General features: G+C 41.4%; 1 protein-coding gene across 1 annotated transcript in view; it reads left to right on the top strand.

The window, feature by feature from the left end:
- The window catches only part of dpf1 (double PHD fingers 1), a 54,093-nt gene extending 33,683 nt beyond the window's left edge, over positions 1-20,410 (top strand). Inside the window, exons 9-12 of the mRNA XM_080889450.1 lie at positions 7,026-7,145; positions 12,847-12,959; positions 13,588-13,669; positions 14,554-20,410. Of these exons, the coding sequence (XP_080745576.1) occupies positions 7,026-7,145; positions 12,847-12,959; positions 13,588-13,669; positions 14,554-14,624 (386 nt within the window). The 3' untranslated portion in view covers positions 14,625-20,410. The remainder of the gene's footprint in view (positions 1-7,025; positions 7,146-12,846; positions 12,960-13,587; positions 13,670-14,553) is intronic.
- The last annotated feature ends 299 nt before the right edge of the window (positions 20,411-20,709 follow it).

The following is a 20,709-nucleotide window of genomic DNA, read 5'->3' as shown; positions in this document are numbered from 1 at the left end:
ACGCAACCTGCTGACTGGACATGAGTAAAAGTGGTGCTTGTGTATGTGTGGTTGTATAAGAGTGGGGTGCAAAAAAGCAACAAAAAAAAATGGGGGGAGAAAACAGAATAAGAACAGAGCATGATGGCACCGATGCAGGCACCAGTGTGACAACAGATGGATTGCAGGAAAGAGTTCCAATTTCCTCTTTGAGAGTAAAGCAGAGGGGGGGGAAATAGAGAGGCCAAATAAGGAAGAGGGAAACAAAAAAAAACAGAAGAAGAAGAAGCACAATGAAGCAGAGTGAAGAGATCGAATCAGAGGCAGAGGGAGCAGCAGCAATAATGAGAACGCATGAAAGTGCAAGGAGGAAGACAGGGGGAGAGGATGGAAGAAGGAGGGAAAGTAGGAAGATGGAGAGAGAGCGAGAGAGAGCGAGAGAGGAAGGAAGCTAGTGACTTTTCATCTGTGACTGACGGTTTCCATCTGACTGCATCTCTGCCTCGTTGTCTGCATAAAAAAAACCTCTGAAAATGTCTTCTTGAGCATTTGGGATTTTGCATCTATGTGAATGTAGTCTGACGTGATTTGTGCCCTATATGTTGCTTGTTTCTTTTCCCTTTGTTTCATGGAAAAACTGTACAATATCTCAGATTGTAATTGCATGTGTGTGCGCGTCTGTGTGTGTGGCTGCAAGGGGTTACAGAGACTCTCATTCATCACATTAAAGAGAGCAAGAGGGGGATGGGACTGAAACTGGACGGCAAAAGTTATTATTAAAAAGGCTTGGTTGTAAATCTCGGTGTGCGCGCGCGTGCGCTCTACTGTATGCGTGCGGTCGCGGGTGTCTTTTCCCGCGTTGTGTATGTGCGTGCATGCGCTTCTCCCGAGAAGCTCTCCTCATTAAGCAGCGAGACGACAGGAGTGCAGAGTGTGTGTTTTCACACGCCGCTGCTCCGATACAACAAGTGACACTTCTTCTTTTTTCTATTTTACCTCCATTCCTCCTCTCTCCTTTGTGCTTCCTCCTCCTCCTTCTCATCCTCTTTTCTCTTTCTTTTTGCCTCATCTGTTCCCAAAATCCTCCCCTGCTCCTCTCTTCCCTCACCTTTGTACCTGATCCTCATGTCTTCTTCCCATCTGCACCTGCCCTACAGGGGCGTTTGCTGCCTTCGGTGATTGTAGAGACCAGACAGACGCTGGGATGAGAGCATTCAGACATCACTTGTTAATTCCCGTCTAAACCTCAACCTTGATTAATCAAGTTTTGTATTTTTGTGACAGTGGTATCCATGGAAACGCGCATTTCTTTCTCAATGGCCGAGCTTACCTTTTTGTGTATCTGCACATAACGGGGGTAGGACAGAAGAAGATGAAACATCATATTAAATTCAGTCAGTTCGAGCAGATGTCATGCCAATACCATGCTTGAATGTGCTGAATAAAAAAACAAAGAGGAAGGAAAAAGGAGTGAAATTATGAGAAAATTTAAAGGAAAAAGTGAGGTGGAAAAGAGAGTGCGAAAAGTCAACAGGTAGGCCTGTTAGCTTGTGTGTGGGGAGGCCAGGGTAATTCCCTTTCGGATGAAAGCGCTAAATTAATGAGGCTTCCACTGTGGTCAGCCAAAGGAGGAGATTATCAACCAGTCAGTCAGGCTGAAGCGCTGGTTTCATGTTAGCGTTGGAGGGAAATGGGAAAGAGGGGTGAAGGAGGAGGAAGAGACGCTGGAGGTGTAAGTAAGAGAGAAAAAGAGCAATGCTGGGGAGAAGAATTCAGGGTTAATTTGAGCAGCGCTCACAGACACAGAAGTCATGATTTCTTCATGGCGCCTTTGTATTTTTTATTTCCTTCCACCATCCATATGATCTTTAAATAAGGAGTTAAAGAGCATAGATTTCTTTATACTATTTCCATTGCATGTGACTGCAATAAACAGCAGCAACAAAATGATTTATTGAAATGTATTCTCTTTGTTACTAACATTTATTTTCTCTTTCTTCTTTAAGTAGTCAAATCAAAAGGCTCAGATTATCTGAGAAATACATTACCACAAAGGTGAAAACAAGATCTTTTATGACTAAATAACCTTTTTAGCTTGTTTTTTCAATGGGCAGTGATGTGCATCTAAAAAGATGCTGCTTTTCTTGGTAATGCATGCTCTGGTGAGGAAGCAAAACATGAAAAAGCAACTTTAAAATAACACCTTCTCCTCTTTCTTTGTGAGAAATCCTCAGTTTCATGAAACCATTAATAATAGTATTAATAACAATAATTTTAAAAAAGCAAACATGACAAAAATAACTTTGAGCGAATACAGTTAGTCTGCAAAAAGTAATGTGACACACCTCAGCTGTGCAGACACAACGGCGTGAGGTTGCTTGGAGGGCGAAAAAACACAAGGTTACCGAGGAGCAGCGTGAAGGAGGAAAGGAGAGAGAAAACGAGACGGGGTGGGAGAGAGAAATTATAAGCACGGGGATGGGGAAGAATGGGGAAGGGTAGGTATTGTAGCAGGGGAGAGGAGGTGGGGGTGAGGAGCATTTGAGGATTCATCTCTTGCTGGATAATTCCCAGGAGGATCTTTCTCCAACACTTGAAAGCTGTGAAGTGTGCGGTTCTGCTCATACTCCTCCTGGTAATTGGAAGAGGAGGGGAGGGTGGGAGGGAGGGAGCGAGGGAAAGGACAGTCAGGTATAGGAATGAGATATGGAGGTAAGAAAGAAAGGAAAGGAAAGGATGGTTGAGGCAGGTTAAAATTTTGGAGATGGAGGTGAAGGGAAAAAAGGGGACAGGTGGGGAAGAGCCAACCGCACTGAGGGGTTCTGGAGGAGGAAGAGAAGGAGAAGGAAAGGTACCTGATGATTGCCAGTCTTTTCAGTCTTTGGTATATATCTCTTTTATTTTTGCTCATTAGCTCAGCCCTCTTTATTGTCTCGCTCTCTCTATCACCATTCTCTCCCTCCTTCCCTCCCACCATTTGCCGGCAATGGCGTGTCTGTGGTTGCAGGCAGCTTCTGAAACATGGCCACAGGCGTTTAATCATTGATGAGTTTTTTTGTCTACGCAGGCAGGCCAGCGGGCAGCCCCGACTCACTCACATGCATCAGGACCTGCTGATTCACTCTCAGGGGCCTCCTAGCACACACACACACACACACACACACACACGCAGAAATTCAAAGGCAAACAAAGATCTGCACGTGCACACCCAACTACAGAGACACAGATGAAATACAGTTTGAATGTGTTGTGTGTGTATCCACATGTGTGTCTGTCTAGTTTATCCCGCCAGGAATTGTGAGGTCCAGTCAGCAGCGGTGAGCCCAAATAAAAGGAGTGAAGATAAAAGCAATTTATTTGACCAGAACAAGAAGACAAAAACATGTTTGCATTGGCTCCAGGCCTGCGAGCCGCATATGTCTCTACAGCTTTATACATCCTCCTGCAGTAAACATCTGGCTGCACTGGTTTCTTTAGAAGTAAATACACTTAAATAGCTGCGGCATCCTCATCCAGGATCATTGCGCTCTTGATCGACTGTGTCCTGTGCTTCATTTTGATGGAGCAACAAATCGTCACACGGTTTGCACATGTGGCCCAGGATCAACGCTAGCATGTGGCAGCTTGAATTAATTGGTCCAGCGCATTGGTTCAGACTGGAAGGTCTCTATAAGTATGGTGCTAACACCTTCTGACTTTTCCTCCAGTCTTACCATACCATGCTTGACATTTTTATTTACAGTGAATTCGTAACAGGGCAGCACCGTGGTGCGGTGGCTAGCACTGTTGTCTCACGGGAATCAAGAATGCCCACCATTTGGTTGTAGCCTTTCTGTGTGGAGTTTGCATGTTCACCCCGTGTTTGTGTGGGTTCTCTCTGGGCAAAGACTTGCAGGTAGTGGAGTTATTTATTCATTTAAAATTACCCATTGATGTGAACGTGAGTGGGAATGGTTGTCTCTCTCTGTTAGTCCTACGACAGACTGGCAACCTGTCCAGGGTGCACCTGTCTATCATTCTGCGGCAGCTGGGACAGACTCCAGCCACCTTGAACTGGATAAGTGGAAGAAAATGAATGGATGGATGGATTTGAGACATAGCAGGACAATGACTTATCACTATACATCTGTGGGTTGAAAACACTTGTACAAACATTTAGATGAGCTGAAGCAAGCCTCACCACTCTGCTGCTATTCTGAATACCTCTGGGAGCTATTTGGACAATTATTGTGAAGTACTGTCTATTTGTTTTGGACATAAAAATTACATTTTAAGAATCTCCAGTCAGTTCTGATCCACTAAAAAAGTTTGCCGTGTTTGTTCGATAAAAGGTTTTCTAAAGCTTTTTTTTCCCAAGCAAGGGAAATTTTACCACCATCTTTGCTCTTGCTGTGATTTTCATTATATGAATGTTATATGTATTAAATGCATATTTACTCGCTGGGCCCATGTCCTCATTTTAGGTTTGATAGCATTTTAGTAGATAAGGTGAGGCTTAGACATGAATTGATTTGCAGTTTGGGGAAGGCCACGAAGGGGACTGGCGGCAGCTCTCAGGCCTGGCAGTTCCCCATGTACTAAATAGAAGTGAAGACGTTAAAGAACTGAAAAGGAGAGGGAGGGTGGGGCACGTGAATGAGAACGAACAGCTTGTAGAACTGGAGGCGTGGTCCCGCTCCTGAAATTCAGATACTTTATCTCCAATATATGAATTTAGGATTCTTTGAATGGGATGTCTGTCCCTGATAATTTTTCTGAATGAAATACCTTTGGTCATCAGCAGCGATCAAGGATAGTGCTAGCCTCAGCCGTACTTTATTTTGCTAAGTGGCAAATATTAGCATGCCGGCATGCATAGCTAAAACAGGGAATTTTCGTATGCCTGGGCTGTGTTCAGATTTTTTTCCTATGTAACAGACAGCCAGCAGTTTACAGTAAGCAGCAAGTATAATGACATGGTGGGAATTTTATGATGATTGATGAATTATTAATAGCTACAAAAGCACTAAAACATTATGCTAACATGCTAGCACACAGACATGATAGGTTTCTGATTGTAATATTAAGCCAAGATAACTGCCTCCACCGCTAGACTTGCTGTAATGTACTTGAAAATGTAAGAACTGTATTTTTTAATATTTATTTAATTTTGGATAAAATGTAATTTTACCACTATTTAACTGCAACTTGGTCAATACTATAGTAAGAAAAAAACAGATGAATATATTGGTGATTATGATTTTTTTTTGTTGGCGTTTCATTTCATTAATTGGATCCACAAAAAAGACCACACTGGCTGGCTGATGATTTTTAATTAAGGGGGAAAAATAGGGCAGGACATATCTGTCTAACCTTTGCCAGCACACCAGCCTGATGATGTGCAGGTAATTTTTTTTCTTCAATTAAACTATCATCATTTGAAAAAGCTGACACCAGCAGATCTCATTATATCACCACTGGCAGAAGAGATTATTGAGAAATGTGAGGTTGCAGCCATTTATATTGAAATGCTAGGGGACTAGATAGACACTGTTTTACACATACAGTAAATCTACTGTCATTGCTATCTCTGTTGATAGTCGATAACCCAATATAGATGGTAGTATTCATGATTCTACAATATAGAGTATGAAAGTGCATAACCAGGCTCAGAGTTACGGTGCACAGTACTACACTGATCTCATGATATAGAGCCTACTGCTTATGGTTTTGCTGTAGCAGACACAGTGCATTATTCCTTTCCTCTCCCATGTGTCTGTCTTTATGTTTGCCAGTCTCTCATCTTGATCAGGACTTTTTTTTTATTTTTATTTCTCATTGGGGATTAAAGACGTACCCTTTCGAGTAGAAACCCAATCTCTTCCTCTCACTCCACCTTCCCCTTTCCAACATCAAATTCACCCTCTCCTCCCCTTTCCGGCCTAGCAAGACTCCACCCTTATAAATGGATGGATTAATGATCTCTCATAAGAGCACAACCACAGTATTGCTTATAGTGCTTTTATTTTCCTGCGGGATGAATGGTTTTCCACTTGAGCTTGTATGTGTGTGAGTGTGTACCTGTATAATCCACTCTATTGTATATTCACCAGTGCACCAGCCTGGTGACTCACTGTGAAGGACCCGTCCGCTGCATTACATCTTTGAGACGAAAGCACACATACAAATAGTCTGCAGTGGTTATGTGATTGCTTCCATTAAAATGATTATGCAATCAACAGTAGTGAGACAGGCAGGAGACAGACAGACAGGCAGGAAGACCAACAGTCAGACAGAGAGATAAGGGGTACGTGTGGATCATACACACACACACATACAGTGATACTTACAGTATATACACAGCACTCAGGCAGGCAGGGGGAATTTCTCTTTGTTAATAATTATTATGAAACGGCTTCACATGGAGCACTTGCCTCTCCGTGCTCAGCATGATGGCAGGTCTGTCCCGGCACCCCCCAACACATGCACGGACACAAGCACACATCCACAAGCACACGCACACATACACGGGAACACACGGTCTCTCTCTTTCTGTCTCCTCTGCTCTCCCTCCTCCTCCACTCCTGAAAATATTTGCTAGACCCCAGGGGCTCCCAGCGGACGTTCCCTTCTGTTCGGTCCCACCCTCACTGGGTGAGCCAGTGTTTGGAGAGTCCCAGGCTCCAGAGCAGGCCTGCGTTGGTGCTTATTTTACCAAAGTAAATATATAATAATGAGTGGTGACCAAGACTTAGTTACACGTCTACTTTCTTTTGCTTTGTTATCTCATCATTTTATCTCTAATCACTCGTATTCTGTAATACTCCATTGACCATGCTTCCCAGCACACCTCAGTGATGGTTGCTTTGTTCACCTGATATGACTTTTATAGGTTTTCCCTCTTCAATCTGTCTCACTGTCGAGAGACTGATACAGCCTCTTCACCCCGAGGCAACATTTCATAACACTGACTTATGAATTTACACTCTTGCTCTTCATCCTCTTTTCCCCAGGAGTCCAGTTGGGAGAAAGTTTTTCTTACCCCCTTTTTCTTTTTCTTCTCTCAGCCAAGAAAGCAGCGGATGGCTCAGTCATTGCCAACGGCTACTGCGACTTTTGCCTCGGAGGCTCAAAGAAGACCGGCTGTCCTGAAGACCTTATTTCCTGTGCGGACTGTGGACGCTCAGGTAGGGCACCACTGAAGGGGATGATTGGCAGAATGGCTGTTAAGGCACAGTTTTAATACATTGAATTTCTTGGCTTAAGATTTCATGTTTACTACTTAATGTGGCCCTATTTTGCTAATTTCCAGATTTTTATTCTTGAACTTTGTAGCTTTGCACGATTGGCAGTTCAAAATAATCATTACTTGTCGTATACTGAACCTCGGTACTGACCAAGTTCATTCATAGTTTGATACACTCCACTTCAACTCCCCTCCCTTTTAAGGGCACCAACTCTTTAAGGGAACTTTCTTCTGATTGGCTGCATCTTATTAAGAGACTTTTTAATCACGGGGTGGGTGGGGCTTCTGTGCTTCAAATGACCTTATAAGGGATAACTTTATATGACAGAAAGTAACAAAAAAAGCACAATAGGCCCATTTTAAGTAAAATAAAGTTTTGATTCTTTTCATTAATGCTTAAAATGGACCATACCAGTGTTTTTTGTTTTAGCCCATGTAATACAAATGATGTACAGTAAAACTAGAGTCCTTACTAGCCATTTGCTTCAGTGTTTCAAACTGCAAGTGATTATCTTTAATTACACTACCTAAAAATCAGTTTGCACAGACTTGGATATAGCTAAGGGAAAGTAACCACACTGAAACCTTAAAGTAGTGGTTGCCCAGACACTAAAGTGGTCACAATACCAAAGAACACAACATTAATACTGGTATCATCACAACATGATTGTCAGTGAGCTGATGGCTTTTCTTTTAAAGAGTTACTTGCAAAACTCAAAGAGATCAGAAGTTTTCATATGTTCATCATGAGCATGAATGTCATGATTTCTTTGAACCGTGCTTTTTCCAGGGAATGATTATACAGCACACGTTTTTTTATAATTTTAAAAAACAAGAGCTGGTTGCACAACTTGTATTGTTTTTCGGATTTTCTCTAATCCACACAGGGTCAACAGTATAGGTAGAGGCTCAAATATATAAATACACCCACACTAATCAATTTAAAGCCCCTTTTCCATCAGTATCTACTTATCGACTCGGCACGGTTTGCCCAGGTTTTCAGGGTTTTCCATTAGGCCATAGGAGCTGGTACTTTTTTAGTACCCACTCGGCCGGGGTTCCAAGCAATCTGAGCAGGTACTAAAATCTAACGTCATCAGTCTGCATTAGAGATGGCACGATACCACTTTTTCATGTCCGATACCGATACCGATATCATAAATTTGGATATCTGCCAATACCGATATGAATCCGATATAGTGTTTTTTATTCAATAAAACTGTTTTTCTAATATCTTGCTGCTTTTTGTATAAGTTCATACTCAAGTTAAAAAAAACCCCACTAAAGCCATTCTGTTATACCTGTATGCAAAAAATACACTGCACCCAAAATATTTCATAGTTCAGCAACACTGATCAATCTAATAAACTTAAACCTACTCCATCCTCCCTATTCTGGTATTTTAAAGAGTAAGCAACCTAACTAATAGGGTTCTAAAACACCCAGCAAAAAAAATAAAAAAAATAAAAAAATAGGAAACCACCCACTGTCCACCTCATGATGCTTAATTGACGTAATCAACTTTAATTTGATGCAGTGTGAAAAAAAAAATGCACAGAATTTGTTTTTGAAGAATAATTAAATAGATTCAACATCTTTCTTCAACAAAATTGCAGACTGCACAGATGGTACCTTCCCAAAGGAAAAAGTACTATAGCTTACTAGGGTATATTAGACTTAATAGTTACTATATACAGTAATGGACTTCTATACATTTTACATCAGATTAAAACTTTGGGTGTAAGATTCGGGTAATTATTTATTAAAAGATAGACATTTTAAATGAGAATAAGAAAGAAAGGTATGTCTTTGTGCCCCCTTTTCCCTGTTCATGCCCTATCGGCCCCCTTGGCTAAACTTTCCTAGATCCGCCCCTGCACAGTTACCAGCCGTCAGCTATGTAGAAAAAGATCCTGGTGTAGAAAGTAATATTAAATAAATTCTAACAACAGATTATCAAGCTTAAACGTGCTGCTGTTATTCAGCCGCTGGTTTCCTCTTTCTGGCGCGAAGTGGGCGATAAACAAACACGACAGAAAAGCCGATCAGCTGATCATTGATCAGTTTCATGATTGAAGTAGTATTGAAGAGGGAGGGAGAGAGAAGAGGCAGTCGCTCCATATGTCGGTTGTTAAGCTTAACGCGGGAATGCTTTACAAACATTCAGAGATGAACTTACACATTTGCTTTACTTCTCTCTGGGATAACTTCCTCGGAGATGAAATGCCGGATTGGTAGCGAGGCTACAAATACACACAGCTGCTCTATCACGTGATGCATACTGCTGCCACGTGCTACGGTTATGATCCGAGTTATGCCATGTCGCAAGTTTTGTGAGGTGCTTTTTCGATATTTAATGGATCGGATTACATTTTTTATTTCTCTCCGATATCCGATCCAGTAATTTATGTCAGTATCGGACCGATACCGATACGTAATATTGGATCGGTCCATCTCTAGTCTGCATGCCACTGATTGGCTGGTCAGTAGCATCACTTGATGACTCGTTCACGGAAATGAAAAACGGCATTTTTTAAAACCTGGCTATGAGGGAAATGGCTACAAAAAACAACGCCGTGATCCCTGAGTCTGACGAAAAGCCACAGACTGAGCAGCAGGTATATTGTCGCCTTGACGTCCACCCTTTGTTGTAGCATTTGTGTTGCTACAACAAAGGGTGTCAAAGCGGGACGCTCTGACACGTTGCTATGACGACAACCATGCATGTTAGGTAATATTAGATTGTAATAAAAAAAACAGTTGATCCGAGTCGAGTCGTGGTGATCCGTGGTGAGTCGATTATACTAACAGCCCCAGAGCATGATGGTACCACTATCATGCCCAACAACTGGTATAGTGTTCTTAGGTTTTGTAGCAGGGGCATCTTGCTTGGTCCATTTTGAGTCCATGGTGATGTAAAACTTGTTTCACTGTGGACCATGACACTGGTGTTCCAGCAGTTTCTAGTTCGTGTGTCAGGGCTGAGCCTTGGTGTTCATAGGTTGTTCCTGAACATCGTAATCAGTTTCCTCTCATCTGATGGTGACAGTTTGAGTCTTCTTCCAGAATTTAGCAAAGCGATGACACATCCAAATAACTTGTACTTGCATACAATTGTTTGAACTGATGATCCTGGAGCCTTCAGTTGTTTAGACTCCAAGACACCTTTCCAAGCTATGTAAAACAACAGTTTTCCTTCTTAACTCTTTAATGAGTTCCTTGGATTTTCCCTTTGTTCTGAGTATTAAGTATCTGAGTATTCACAGTGAGTGCTGTCAGACAAATTCGTCTTATGCTGGTGAAGAGAAACTACCAGTTGTAGACAATCATGATGACTATTGAGTTAATAAGATAATGGGCCTTGTCAAGTTAAAAGAGCGTAGAACCTTTAGCAGCACTTATTAAAAGATTTAATTGCGTGTATGTATAATTTTGACCCCATGTGGATTGGAGAAAATCCAAAATAAAATCAAACTTGTGCAAGTCAACAAAGATGTATGCTGTGCAATCATTCCACCCTAGAAAACAAACACATCAAAGAAACCATTAAAAGACCTAAATAACCATCACATTCATGCTTCTGACCACAAGTTTAGCTGTGAAAAGAGCACATTACCTCTTATAATGATGGTAAACAATGATGCAATGAGAAAACAACAGCATCACTAGCCAAAACTAACTGTGGTTAAATAATAGCAGATTATTAAGCAACATGATGTGTTTTGGGAAATGGTGGCTGTAATGTAAATTGTTCTCAGACAGTTTCTCATTCCTAATCACATTTTTATCCCGACTTACAAATCAGGGCTAACTGCATTCATGCAATTCAAATGTATTCATTAAAACAACAAAACCTAATAATGATTGGATTTTTTAAAGAAACTGATTCTTCATGGGTTATAATGAGCAACAAATATGGTTGGTAAAAGGTTTTTGCTGACGTCCATAACCAGAAATAGAGGAAACTTTTGTATAAAGGCGTGGAAAGTTGATGTGCATTATGAGAGACAATGTTGTGTATAACTGAAGCTCTTACTCTACAAATTTAATGTGGTCATTTCTGCTGATCACAACACTCTGCTCTGCGGTTCATGCAGATATTTTGCTGGCACTGAAATATGAATGGAACCAATAAAATGTCATCTCAATGTGACCTTCTTGTCTGGCAAGAAAACACAAAAGTGTTTAGAATATTATGTTCTGCCTTCAACACTAGCTTTTTGTGCATCATCCAAGTGTGATATTATAATGATTGTCTGTTTCCTCTTTCCTTTGATACGAAGAATCTGATTTGATGAGAGAACGACCCCCCTCCTAGCATGTATTTTGACTGTGAATAGCAAGGAGCGTTTATTTTAGTGGAGAGAGTAGAGAACGTATTTGTTTTAATGTGCTTGTATTTTTGTTTTCTTATTATAAGGCTCATTTTTTTTGGTGTGAGATGTGTTTGTACATTTCGGTTATCTGTATAAAAGCAGATGGTGCAGTGGTGCAGAATGTGTACTTATAATTTGACTGCATGTACTACATATTTTTTTCTTCTCACATTTATGTTTGAAAAATAAAAAGGACAGAAAAAAAGGGTTTATGTGATTTGTAGTGATTGGGCTAGTGCATGCAAGACACTGGTATGGTCCTTCATAACTGGAAGGTCAGAAAGTGTGGATGACATAACATTTATATTTTCATAATCATGTAACAGTAAATATCAGGAAAAATTCAAATAACTGCAGAAAAGAAGAGATAGTTTGTTTTCCAAATGACTGAAATGTGGACTTCAGTTTATGAAAACTGTTATTACTTCCCTGTCATTTTATTTAACTAGGGCAGCGGGTTCTATATAAAAGCTGAATGTAGCCACTGGGAATATCCTGATAATCTTACCAACACAAAGAGCTGATCATCTAAGGCTAGCTGGCAATCTTGGTTAGCAAGGTGCATCCATAAAGCACCAAGACATTGTTAGCTGTGGCGAGTTAAAAAACACAGAAACTAAACTAAACTACTTGAACTAAATTGTACTTCCTGAAAAACTGCCTTTATATATGTGTTTTAGGACAACCACACTTGGAACAAGCAAGGAGTATAACTGAAAACCTGAAGGTTTATCAACAAGTTTACTCTAAACAGTACTGATGAAGACTTGAAATTAGTGGCTGAGAAGATCATGTGGTCAAAATCAACTGAGAAGTCGGCTCATTTTCTCATAGACTTCTATGGAGTTGACGTCCTTCTTGCTGACAGTTAGAAATAATGCAGGTTTAAGGCACTTCTAGCTTCATTTTTCAGACCCAAAAGCTCTGCCCATCTTTTATATACAGTCTATGTCTAAGACCAAGTTAAAGCAACTATATGGATTAATTCACATGCCAATAATTGTGGTTATTATCAAGACCGTATTTACATTCTTCATAAATATGCAGGGGGGAGCGGCAACCAAGCAAGCATTCAGTCGCTTGCAAAATACCTGCTAAGTTCTCCTCAAACAGATCACCTGAATGAAGCAAATGAATTTACAGCTGGAAGAAACAGCTGGATGACTGTCCTCAAAATACAGACAGAAATAGTGAACGCGTGTCTGTGTGCCTGTGTGCCTGTGCGCGCGCGTGTGTGTGTATGTGTGTTTGTGTGTGTGCACCCAGGCCACCCGTCCTGTCTGCAGTTCACAGTGAACATGACAGCTGCGGTGAGGACTTATCGCTGGCAGTGCATCGAGTGCAAGTCCTGCAGCCTGTGTGGCACCTCTGAGAACGACGTAGGCTCTTACTTTCTACTACACGTTAAATCTAAGCACATGTGGCTGCACGCACACACACACACACAAACATACACACACACACATGTACAGCTCATACATAATGCCAGAAAAACTTAGGCAGAGCAGGTATAAGTGAATACTGCTGATATTTATTTTTGTAGTTATCCGAGGCCGATGTCTGGCTCAAATACTTGAGTGCATGAAGACGGTGCACGGCTGAAGGATGGTGTTATAGTGCTGCCCACAATTTACTGAGATCAAACAAATTTTACTGAAAACCCTTCCAGAAGTGCAGATTTTTTTGAAGGTGCTTAAATTTACACAGACTGCAATGCAGGACTCAAAGTGCTGGTTAAAGCATCTAGTGTACATACAACAAAGAAAGAGAGTTGTTGATCCTGTTGAGCTTTTTACCGCCTGCCACAACAAAGGTTGAAGTTATGAATATGAAATAAAAAAAAAAACAACCAGGGACATATTCATCACACCCCAGTCGCTTGATTATATAAATACAAAATCATTGTTAAAGCACTACACACACTATGTTTTGCCGCTGCAGTCCTCGGCTTTGATTTCAAGACCGTGCGCACGTGTGATTAACGACACTAATTCTCTTCTTTTGCAGGACCAGCTGTTGTTCTGTGACGATTGTGACAGAGGCTATCACATGTACTGTCTGAGCCCTCCGATGTCTGAGCCGCCAGAGGGTACGCATGCACGCCGCAAAGCTACACAATGTACCGCATCCTCATTTTTATCAGACTTCACAACTTTCCACAACCACGACAACATTTTTATCATTACAGAGACATGGAACTATCTGTGCTGTAGGTAGAATGAGGAGAGTGAAACCTGCAGTCAGAGCAGTCGTGCTGATTTTTAAGGCATTTTTAAAGAATATGACCCTCAGGACTCTTTTCTTTTTTTTCTTTTTCTTTTTTGAATGAATGTTTTAATCTGAATACGGCGGTCTAAAATACCGTGACTGCGATTACAGAAATGGAGAAGGTACTTCTGTTTAAATCAAACTGTCATTTGCCACATAAGATGGCTGCCTCAAAATGTTTGATGGCGTTGTCATGGAAATGAGTAGTAGAAAGATAATCTGTTTCCATGGCAAAAGTGTCACTTGGCTGAACATACAGTAGCGGTGCCACTTGTGTTCAACACGCACTAACAGTGTCAAGCTCTGCCCACACATGCGATGCTTTCGATTTACAGGAAAATATTTTTTAAAATTCAGCAGCAGTCAGTTAATTTCGGGTCTCCGCACACGCGTCGATGATAAACTTATATTTGTGTACCACTTTTAGTCTGGGTTCACTTTGAAGCGTTAAGGTTGAGGAGAACATTTCAGCATCTGTCTCGACTTTATGTTTAATTAATGTCACAAATCCTGAGCCGGAATCCAAACCAAACTACTTGTCAGATCCTCTGCACCCACAAACCACAGGCACAGCGTGTGGTGTTTAAACACGGAGCTTTAATTTACAGTGTTACTTAACGCTCTGTGTGAAATGAGGGATTAATCCACAAGGCTTTACAATAGCAGTGATTGAACTCCCAATCTGTGTGTGTGTGTGTTGTACAGGGAGCTGGAGCTGTCATCTGTGTCTAAGACAACTGAAGGAGAAGGCCTCAGCCTACATCACCCTCACTTAATCTGCTGAGCTGCGCCTCTTCCTCTTGGCCCTTCATCCTCTCCCAAAACCACTTCTCCGTAACCCCCCTCACTGTGCCTCAGAGGCTACCCCCCCTCTCCTCTTCTGATCTGCTCGCCGCTACTCTCTCTACGTTCTGTCCCCGCGACCTTTGACACGACTGAGCACACAGCAACCACGGCGATGCATATTCCCGAAACGTCTTTCCAGTGGCGAGCCAACCTCCGCCCCGTTTATTTATTTATTTTGGTCACTCGAATTCCCTGTTGTGCTTGACCTGAATCCCCCCTCCCTTCATTCTCTCTCTGTCTCAACAGAGGAATTCATCAGCTGGCAATAAGTTTGCTAGCAAGACACACACTTCAGCCTGCCAAGGGCACTTCTGAGGCATACTACTCCACAGGAACCCTCATAAGGGCCCTCGGATGAGCCCTAATGATCTTCAGCTGCAACTCAGTCAAGTAGTGAGCGAGAATTAATAAGATGGATAGGTGTTAGGCAGAGGACAGGGCATTGAAGACCCTGGATAACCATGGAGCAGTATGTTTCAGTGTTAGTCAACTGTGAAATATACACCCAATCAAAATTTCATTTACTCCCTCTGTCCTTTACCGTGCACGGCAGAGCTGAGACACTGAACTCTGCTCCATTATTTGTCTGCAGGGTTTCCTGCTCCATGCAGTTTTTTAAAGGCAGAGTGAATTGTACAGAATTTCGACTGATTCTCCATCTACGCGCTCATAAAACCTCACCCTCGCCGGACACGTTGGAGTCTCTGGTCAGGAACTCAGACCATCTTTGACCTCACCCTGTCCTCTCTCGTTGCATGGGGTTTTTCCACAAAATTAATGATGCATTTTGGGATTGACACCGGTGGTTTTTAGTGTGCGGATGTGATCCTCTGATTAAAGGAGAGAAGGATTTTTCTCTTAATCAACTATCTCTGATCAAACGATGTATTTAAAAATACAATTTAGGCTTAGCGTCCCTCACAAATCCTTTACCTGACCTTTGTTCGCCCTTTCCCTCGATGAAACAATGACTGTGAAGCCAATGCGAGACTAAAACGCTCCTGGTGCTTGGTGTGTATTATCTGTGTGTTAAGAATGTAGGATCAATGTGTGGACAATGCAGATCTTTGTCTGGCCTATGCGGAGGCCAAAAAAACGTATTTTTTAATGATTCCTTTTTTTAATTTCTTTTTCATTCGCATGTTGTTGTTTCAGTTGTTTTTTCAAAACTTGTAATTGAAATCGAAGAGAAAGCACACTTAATTCGCAATAATGTGTTTGTAATATGAACTCTTTTGGCCAAACTGGGTGTGTGTTAGTGTGTATGTGTGTGTGTGCATGTCTGTTTGTGGGACTTTATTTGAAAACTACAATAATTGTAGCCATTTCCAAGCTAGGCAGGATCTGTGCGAGGATCTGAGTAGCAGAGGTCAAGTGGATGTAAGGAAAGTCGGCATTTTCTCGTCCAGGTATTCTGACAGAGTGAAGACAAAAAGAAAGTGTTAAAGGAATTGTTTCATCATTTCACCGTGGCTTATATGCCAGAGTTCATCTTGTAGTGACTCTGGAAAGTATGGAAGAAATGAATAGTATGGCACATAACCCACACTGAAGATCATCATTTTTATCATTTACAACCTTTTGTTTTATATTACACGTTAATCCATAAACATTAGAGGTGCTGGTAGCCAGGATGAGAGGTGAAACATCTTCAAAAAACGTAAAGAAGTCCAGCCACCCTTGATTCAAGGGTCTTAGACTAACATTACCTGTTTGAGTGAAACCCTACACAGACATACGGCCAGGAAAACTGTTTCTTACAGTGGCCCTGAGAGGTCAAATGCACTGTAGCTAAGAAAAATAACACCAACAAATACTAAAATGCTGTAATAGCACACAAAACAAAACTGATGATGAATAAAACACAATAGAAATAGAAAAATACATCCATCCATTTTCTTCCGCTTATCCAAGGTCGGGTCGCGGGGGCAGCAGCCCAAGCAGAGAAGCCCAGACCTCCCTCTCCCCAGCCACCTCCTATGGCTTATGAACACCAAAGCGTTCCCAGGCCAGCCGAGAGATATAATCTCTCCAGTGTGTCCTGGGTCTGCCCCGGGGCCTCTTCCTGGTGGGACATGCCTGGAAAACCTTACCCAGGAGGTGCCCAGGGGGCATCCTTGTCAGATGCCCGAACCACCTCAACTGGCTCCTTTCGATGTGGAGGAGCAGCGGCTCTACTCTGAGCCACCCTTCCTCCGAAGGGTGGCTGGCCTTGTATTTGTGATCTCGTTTTTTCGGTCACTACCCACAGCTTGTGACCATAGGTGAGGGTAGGGACGTAGATTGTACGGTAAATTGAGAGCTTCGCTTTTACACTCAGCTCTCTCTTCACCACAACAGACCAGTACAGCAGCGGTCCCCAACTTTTTTTGTGCCACGGACCGGTTTATGCCCGACAATATTTTCACGGACCGGCCTTTAAGGTGTCGCGGATAAATACAACAAAATAAAACTAGTACCGGTACCGAAAAAAGAAGATTTATTCATAACACACGTGAAAAGACCCAGGAAAACCGAGTTAACAATAAAAACGATAACAAAATAACGCTGAAAACCGATAAAAACCCTGAAAACCAGACATTTCACATCTGAGCCTCAACTCTCGCGGCCCGGTACCAAACGACTCACGGACCGTTACCGGTCCGAGGCCCGGGGGTTGGGGACCGCTGTGGTACAGCGTCCGCATCACTGCAGCTGCTGCACCAATCCGTCTGTCGATCTCCCGCTCCCTTCTCCCATCACTCGTGAACAAGACCCCGAGATACTTAAACTCCTCCACTTGGGGCAGGGTCTAGTCCCTGACCTGGAGTGGGCACTCCACCCTTTTTCAAAATATATTTCAATATTTTGAAAGTGTTTTTCAAAAAATACAACAAAGGTTAAATAGAATACAGTTAAAAGAAAAAAAAGAAAAAACTAAAAAAAAAAAACCAAACAAGATATAATGAACGAAACACAAGTATTTTTTGTGTGTATCTACAGTATTTGGTAAGTCACACAATTAAAACAAATTTTGTATCTTTTTCTCCTGAACGAAACGTAACACAGATGAATCCTTAGCTTCATTTAAGTGTCTGTCTCTTTGTGGAGTCCTTTACAGGTTTTGGTTAATGTCTCCCCCAAAACACTGCCATTGTATTTTGTGTGCTTTTGAAACATTTTTCTGTTTTCTGGTGTTTTCTTAAGTTGCAGTTTATTTGACCTCTCAGGGCCCCCGTAGTTTCCCCAGTCTTGAGATTAAGCTAACTGTCCCATCCAATGACTACAGAAAACGTTTCTACAGTCATTGTTCCCATCACTCTAACTTCTCTTTTATCAGATAAGTAAAAATTTGTAATAAATAATAGTTGCAATCCTGATTACAGACTACACCCCTTAAGAGGTGTTGTCTTTATAAAACTGTATTCCACCTTTAGCTTCGCATAAATAGATTTTTATGTGAGTACTTAATTCTCTCACAGTCTTTGCCATTATCAGCACAATGATCACCAGAGAATAATGTTAAGGGGTCATTGATTTTACATTAGCGGATATGCTAAGCTCTGTGTTGCTAGCATAGAGCAATACTCAATCAGGTTGCTCTTTCAAGATCAAACCTGTCTAAAAGAGAGACAGTGTCACCAAAATATAAATAAATTAAACTGTATTGGACATTTGTTAACATGTATACATTCAAATGACATATGACAGCCTCTGTGAAGCCATCTGATTTGTTTCTTTTTCTGTTTTTTGGGGTTGATAAGAAAAATATGTTGTTGTAGAAGTTATGCTAACACTGCTAGTCTGCGCTAAAGAATCTGGTGTAAGTGTGGAGAAACGTGGGTTTAAATGGTCAGCCAGCATGCATCTTTATGGGCTTTCACTGAAAAGATATCTTTTATTTTTCTCTTATTGAAATGACCCGTTATAGTGTCCTCAACCAGTTTAACTGGGTTTCTCATGGCAACTTAACAAGCATTTTTAGAAGACAGGTGAAGTACGAGTGCTGATTTATGGGGACATTTCTAAATGATTTATTAGTGCGGATGTGAGGTTTGAGTTTGGAGACAATACCTGTAAATATGGGGATTGAATTAAGGGCAACAAATTGCCATTTTACACAGTGTTTCATATTTTTGTGTACAGGTAAGAGTATGAAACGGCTCAGACTCAGCCAGCTTCGGCTTGAATGAACGTCTCATTTTAATGCTGCATCATGTCTCTGAAAGGAAATTCACAGGATCAGATGGCTCGCTAGAATGTATCTGAACTGTACTCGTGTTTGCCATCTGATGCAGACGGGCAGTAGGTGCAAATACTGTACTACCCCCTCAATTCAATTCAACTTTGCATGAATGACTCATATTTTGATAAAGTCGGTAATGCATTTTTAAATAACGACGACTAAAACCTTTAACTTATGTTCAGTTCCTGTTTGTTTGCTTGTTTGGTTCTGTAACTTTAAAAAAAATAATTTTACATTTTGCACAGCGTGGCTACATTTGCTCTCCAAGTGCGTTTATGCCTCTGTGTGTGAGTGCGTGTTTCTATATATGTGAGTACATGTGTGTGTATGAGTGTAAGCGTATATCCACAGAAGGTCAGTGAAGAAAAAAAAAGAAAGAAGCAAATCGAACCAAAATAGTGTGTTACTTATTATTCTGCAGACAATTTCTTCTCAGTGGAACCAGTTGCATGGCACAACACTGCTTGAGGATTGTAATGTTGAGTACAGATTATAACTAAAGTGCACTTGAGTGTACACATTTCACGCAAGGCACTCGGATTATACTGTATGACTTTATGGTGTGTTAAATTAGTGTTACATTTGCCGACAAAATCACTAGCAACCAATAAAAAGAAATGTTTATTTCCATTTACAAATCAGAGCTAACACCTAGACTTGAAGCATGTCTGTGTGGAAATAGTTTGATGATGAAGTGGAAATATTTAATGGTGATTGTTAGATTAAATATAATGGAAATGTTTGGGATTTGGATGATAATGATGATGTCATTGTGACTGAAAAGCCTTTATATTTGGAGCTTTGCTGGCACTTAAAAGGAGAAGCATGGTGGAGTCAAACTAACTTTGATTGTACTATCTGGGGTGGGTGGGGAAGCCCTGTTGGGTCTTTGGAAAGTTTAATGAAACTTGAGCCTTCTCTCTGTACAAATGGATGAAGCAAAGCGATGGTGGTGTAAGGGTGGGGATGTGGGGTCCAACAAAGCCACACCAGGAGCCTCCAGGTCTCAAGTTGATGCCATTACCCCCATCTCCTCCTTCCACCATCATTTCAGGCTGTTGGTGGCTCAGTCAGAGGGTTGAGCCTTTGGGCAACTCTAGGCCTCTGTTGTAAATTGTTGTTCTGTGATCTTGCTTGCACTTTTTTTGTTGTTTTATTTGTTTTTGTTTTTGTTTTCCCAAAAATAAGAAACTAATTGTAAGTATGTATGCGTGTGAGTGCGGGTGCACTTTTCATTTTCAATCTTTGCATTTTTTGTTTTCCAATGTGACTGTCTGTTGTAAACAACACTGGATAAAGACAAGTTTTTAATTTGTATTTTTTACCTCGAGAGGAAGATGCAATCTTCTTGGACATTTTTTTAACCGCCCTCCTCTTTTCCTCCCTCTCTTTCTTCTCCTCCTCTTCCGTCTGGTACCTGGGAATGCTTTGAAATGTGGACCGTGACCGCATTGCTGTCATCACTGCTGTCAGTCATTTTCTGTGAATTCATTCGGCTTTCTCAATTTACCCAGTTTTTTCTCTCTTCCCTCGACTCATTTTTTTCCATTAAAAAGATGAGATTGAAAAATGAGCTGTACCTTTTGTGTGTGCCGTGTGTGTGTTTGCATTATTTGCTCCAGTTCCTGTGGTGTAAATCGCTGAATATTTGTGTGTTCTTGGACAGTAGTCAGTCTGTCTGTCTGCTCGTCTGTATTGCTGCCAACTAGGGCAGCTTACAAGTCTGTCTTTTTTTTTTTCCTTAGGTGGGGAGGACTAGTCCACGGACTTCTTCTCTCACATGCACATAC

The sequence above is a fragment of the Rhamphochromis sp. 'chilingali' genome, assembly GCF_963969265.1.
Source record: "Rhamphochromis sp. 'chilingali' genome assembly, chromosome: 8".
NCBI classification, from domain to species: domain Eukaryota; kingdom Metazoa; phylum Chordata; class Actinopteri; order Cichliformes; family Cichlidae; genus Rhamphochromis; species Rhamphochromis sp. 'chilingali'.
Note: the sequence above shows the minus strand (reverse complement) of the source record. Positions and strands in the feature narration are given on the sequence as shown.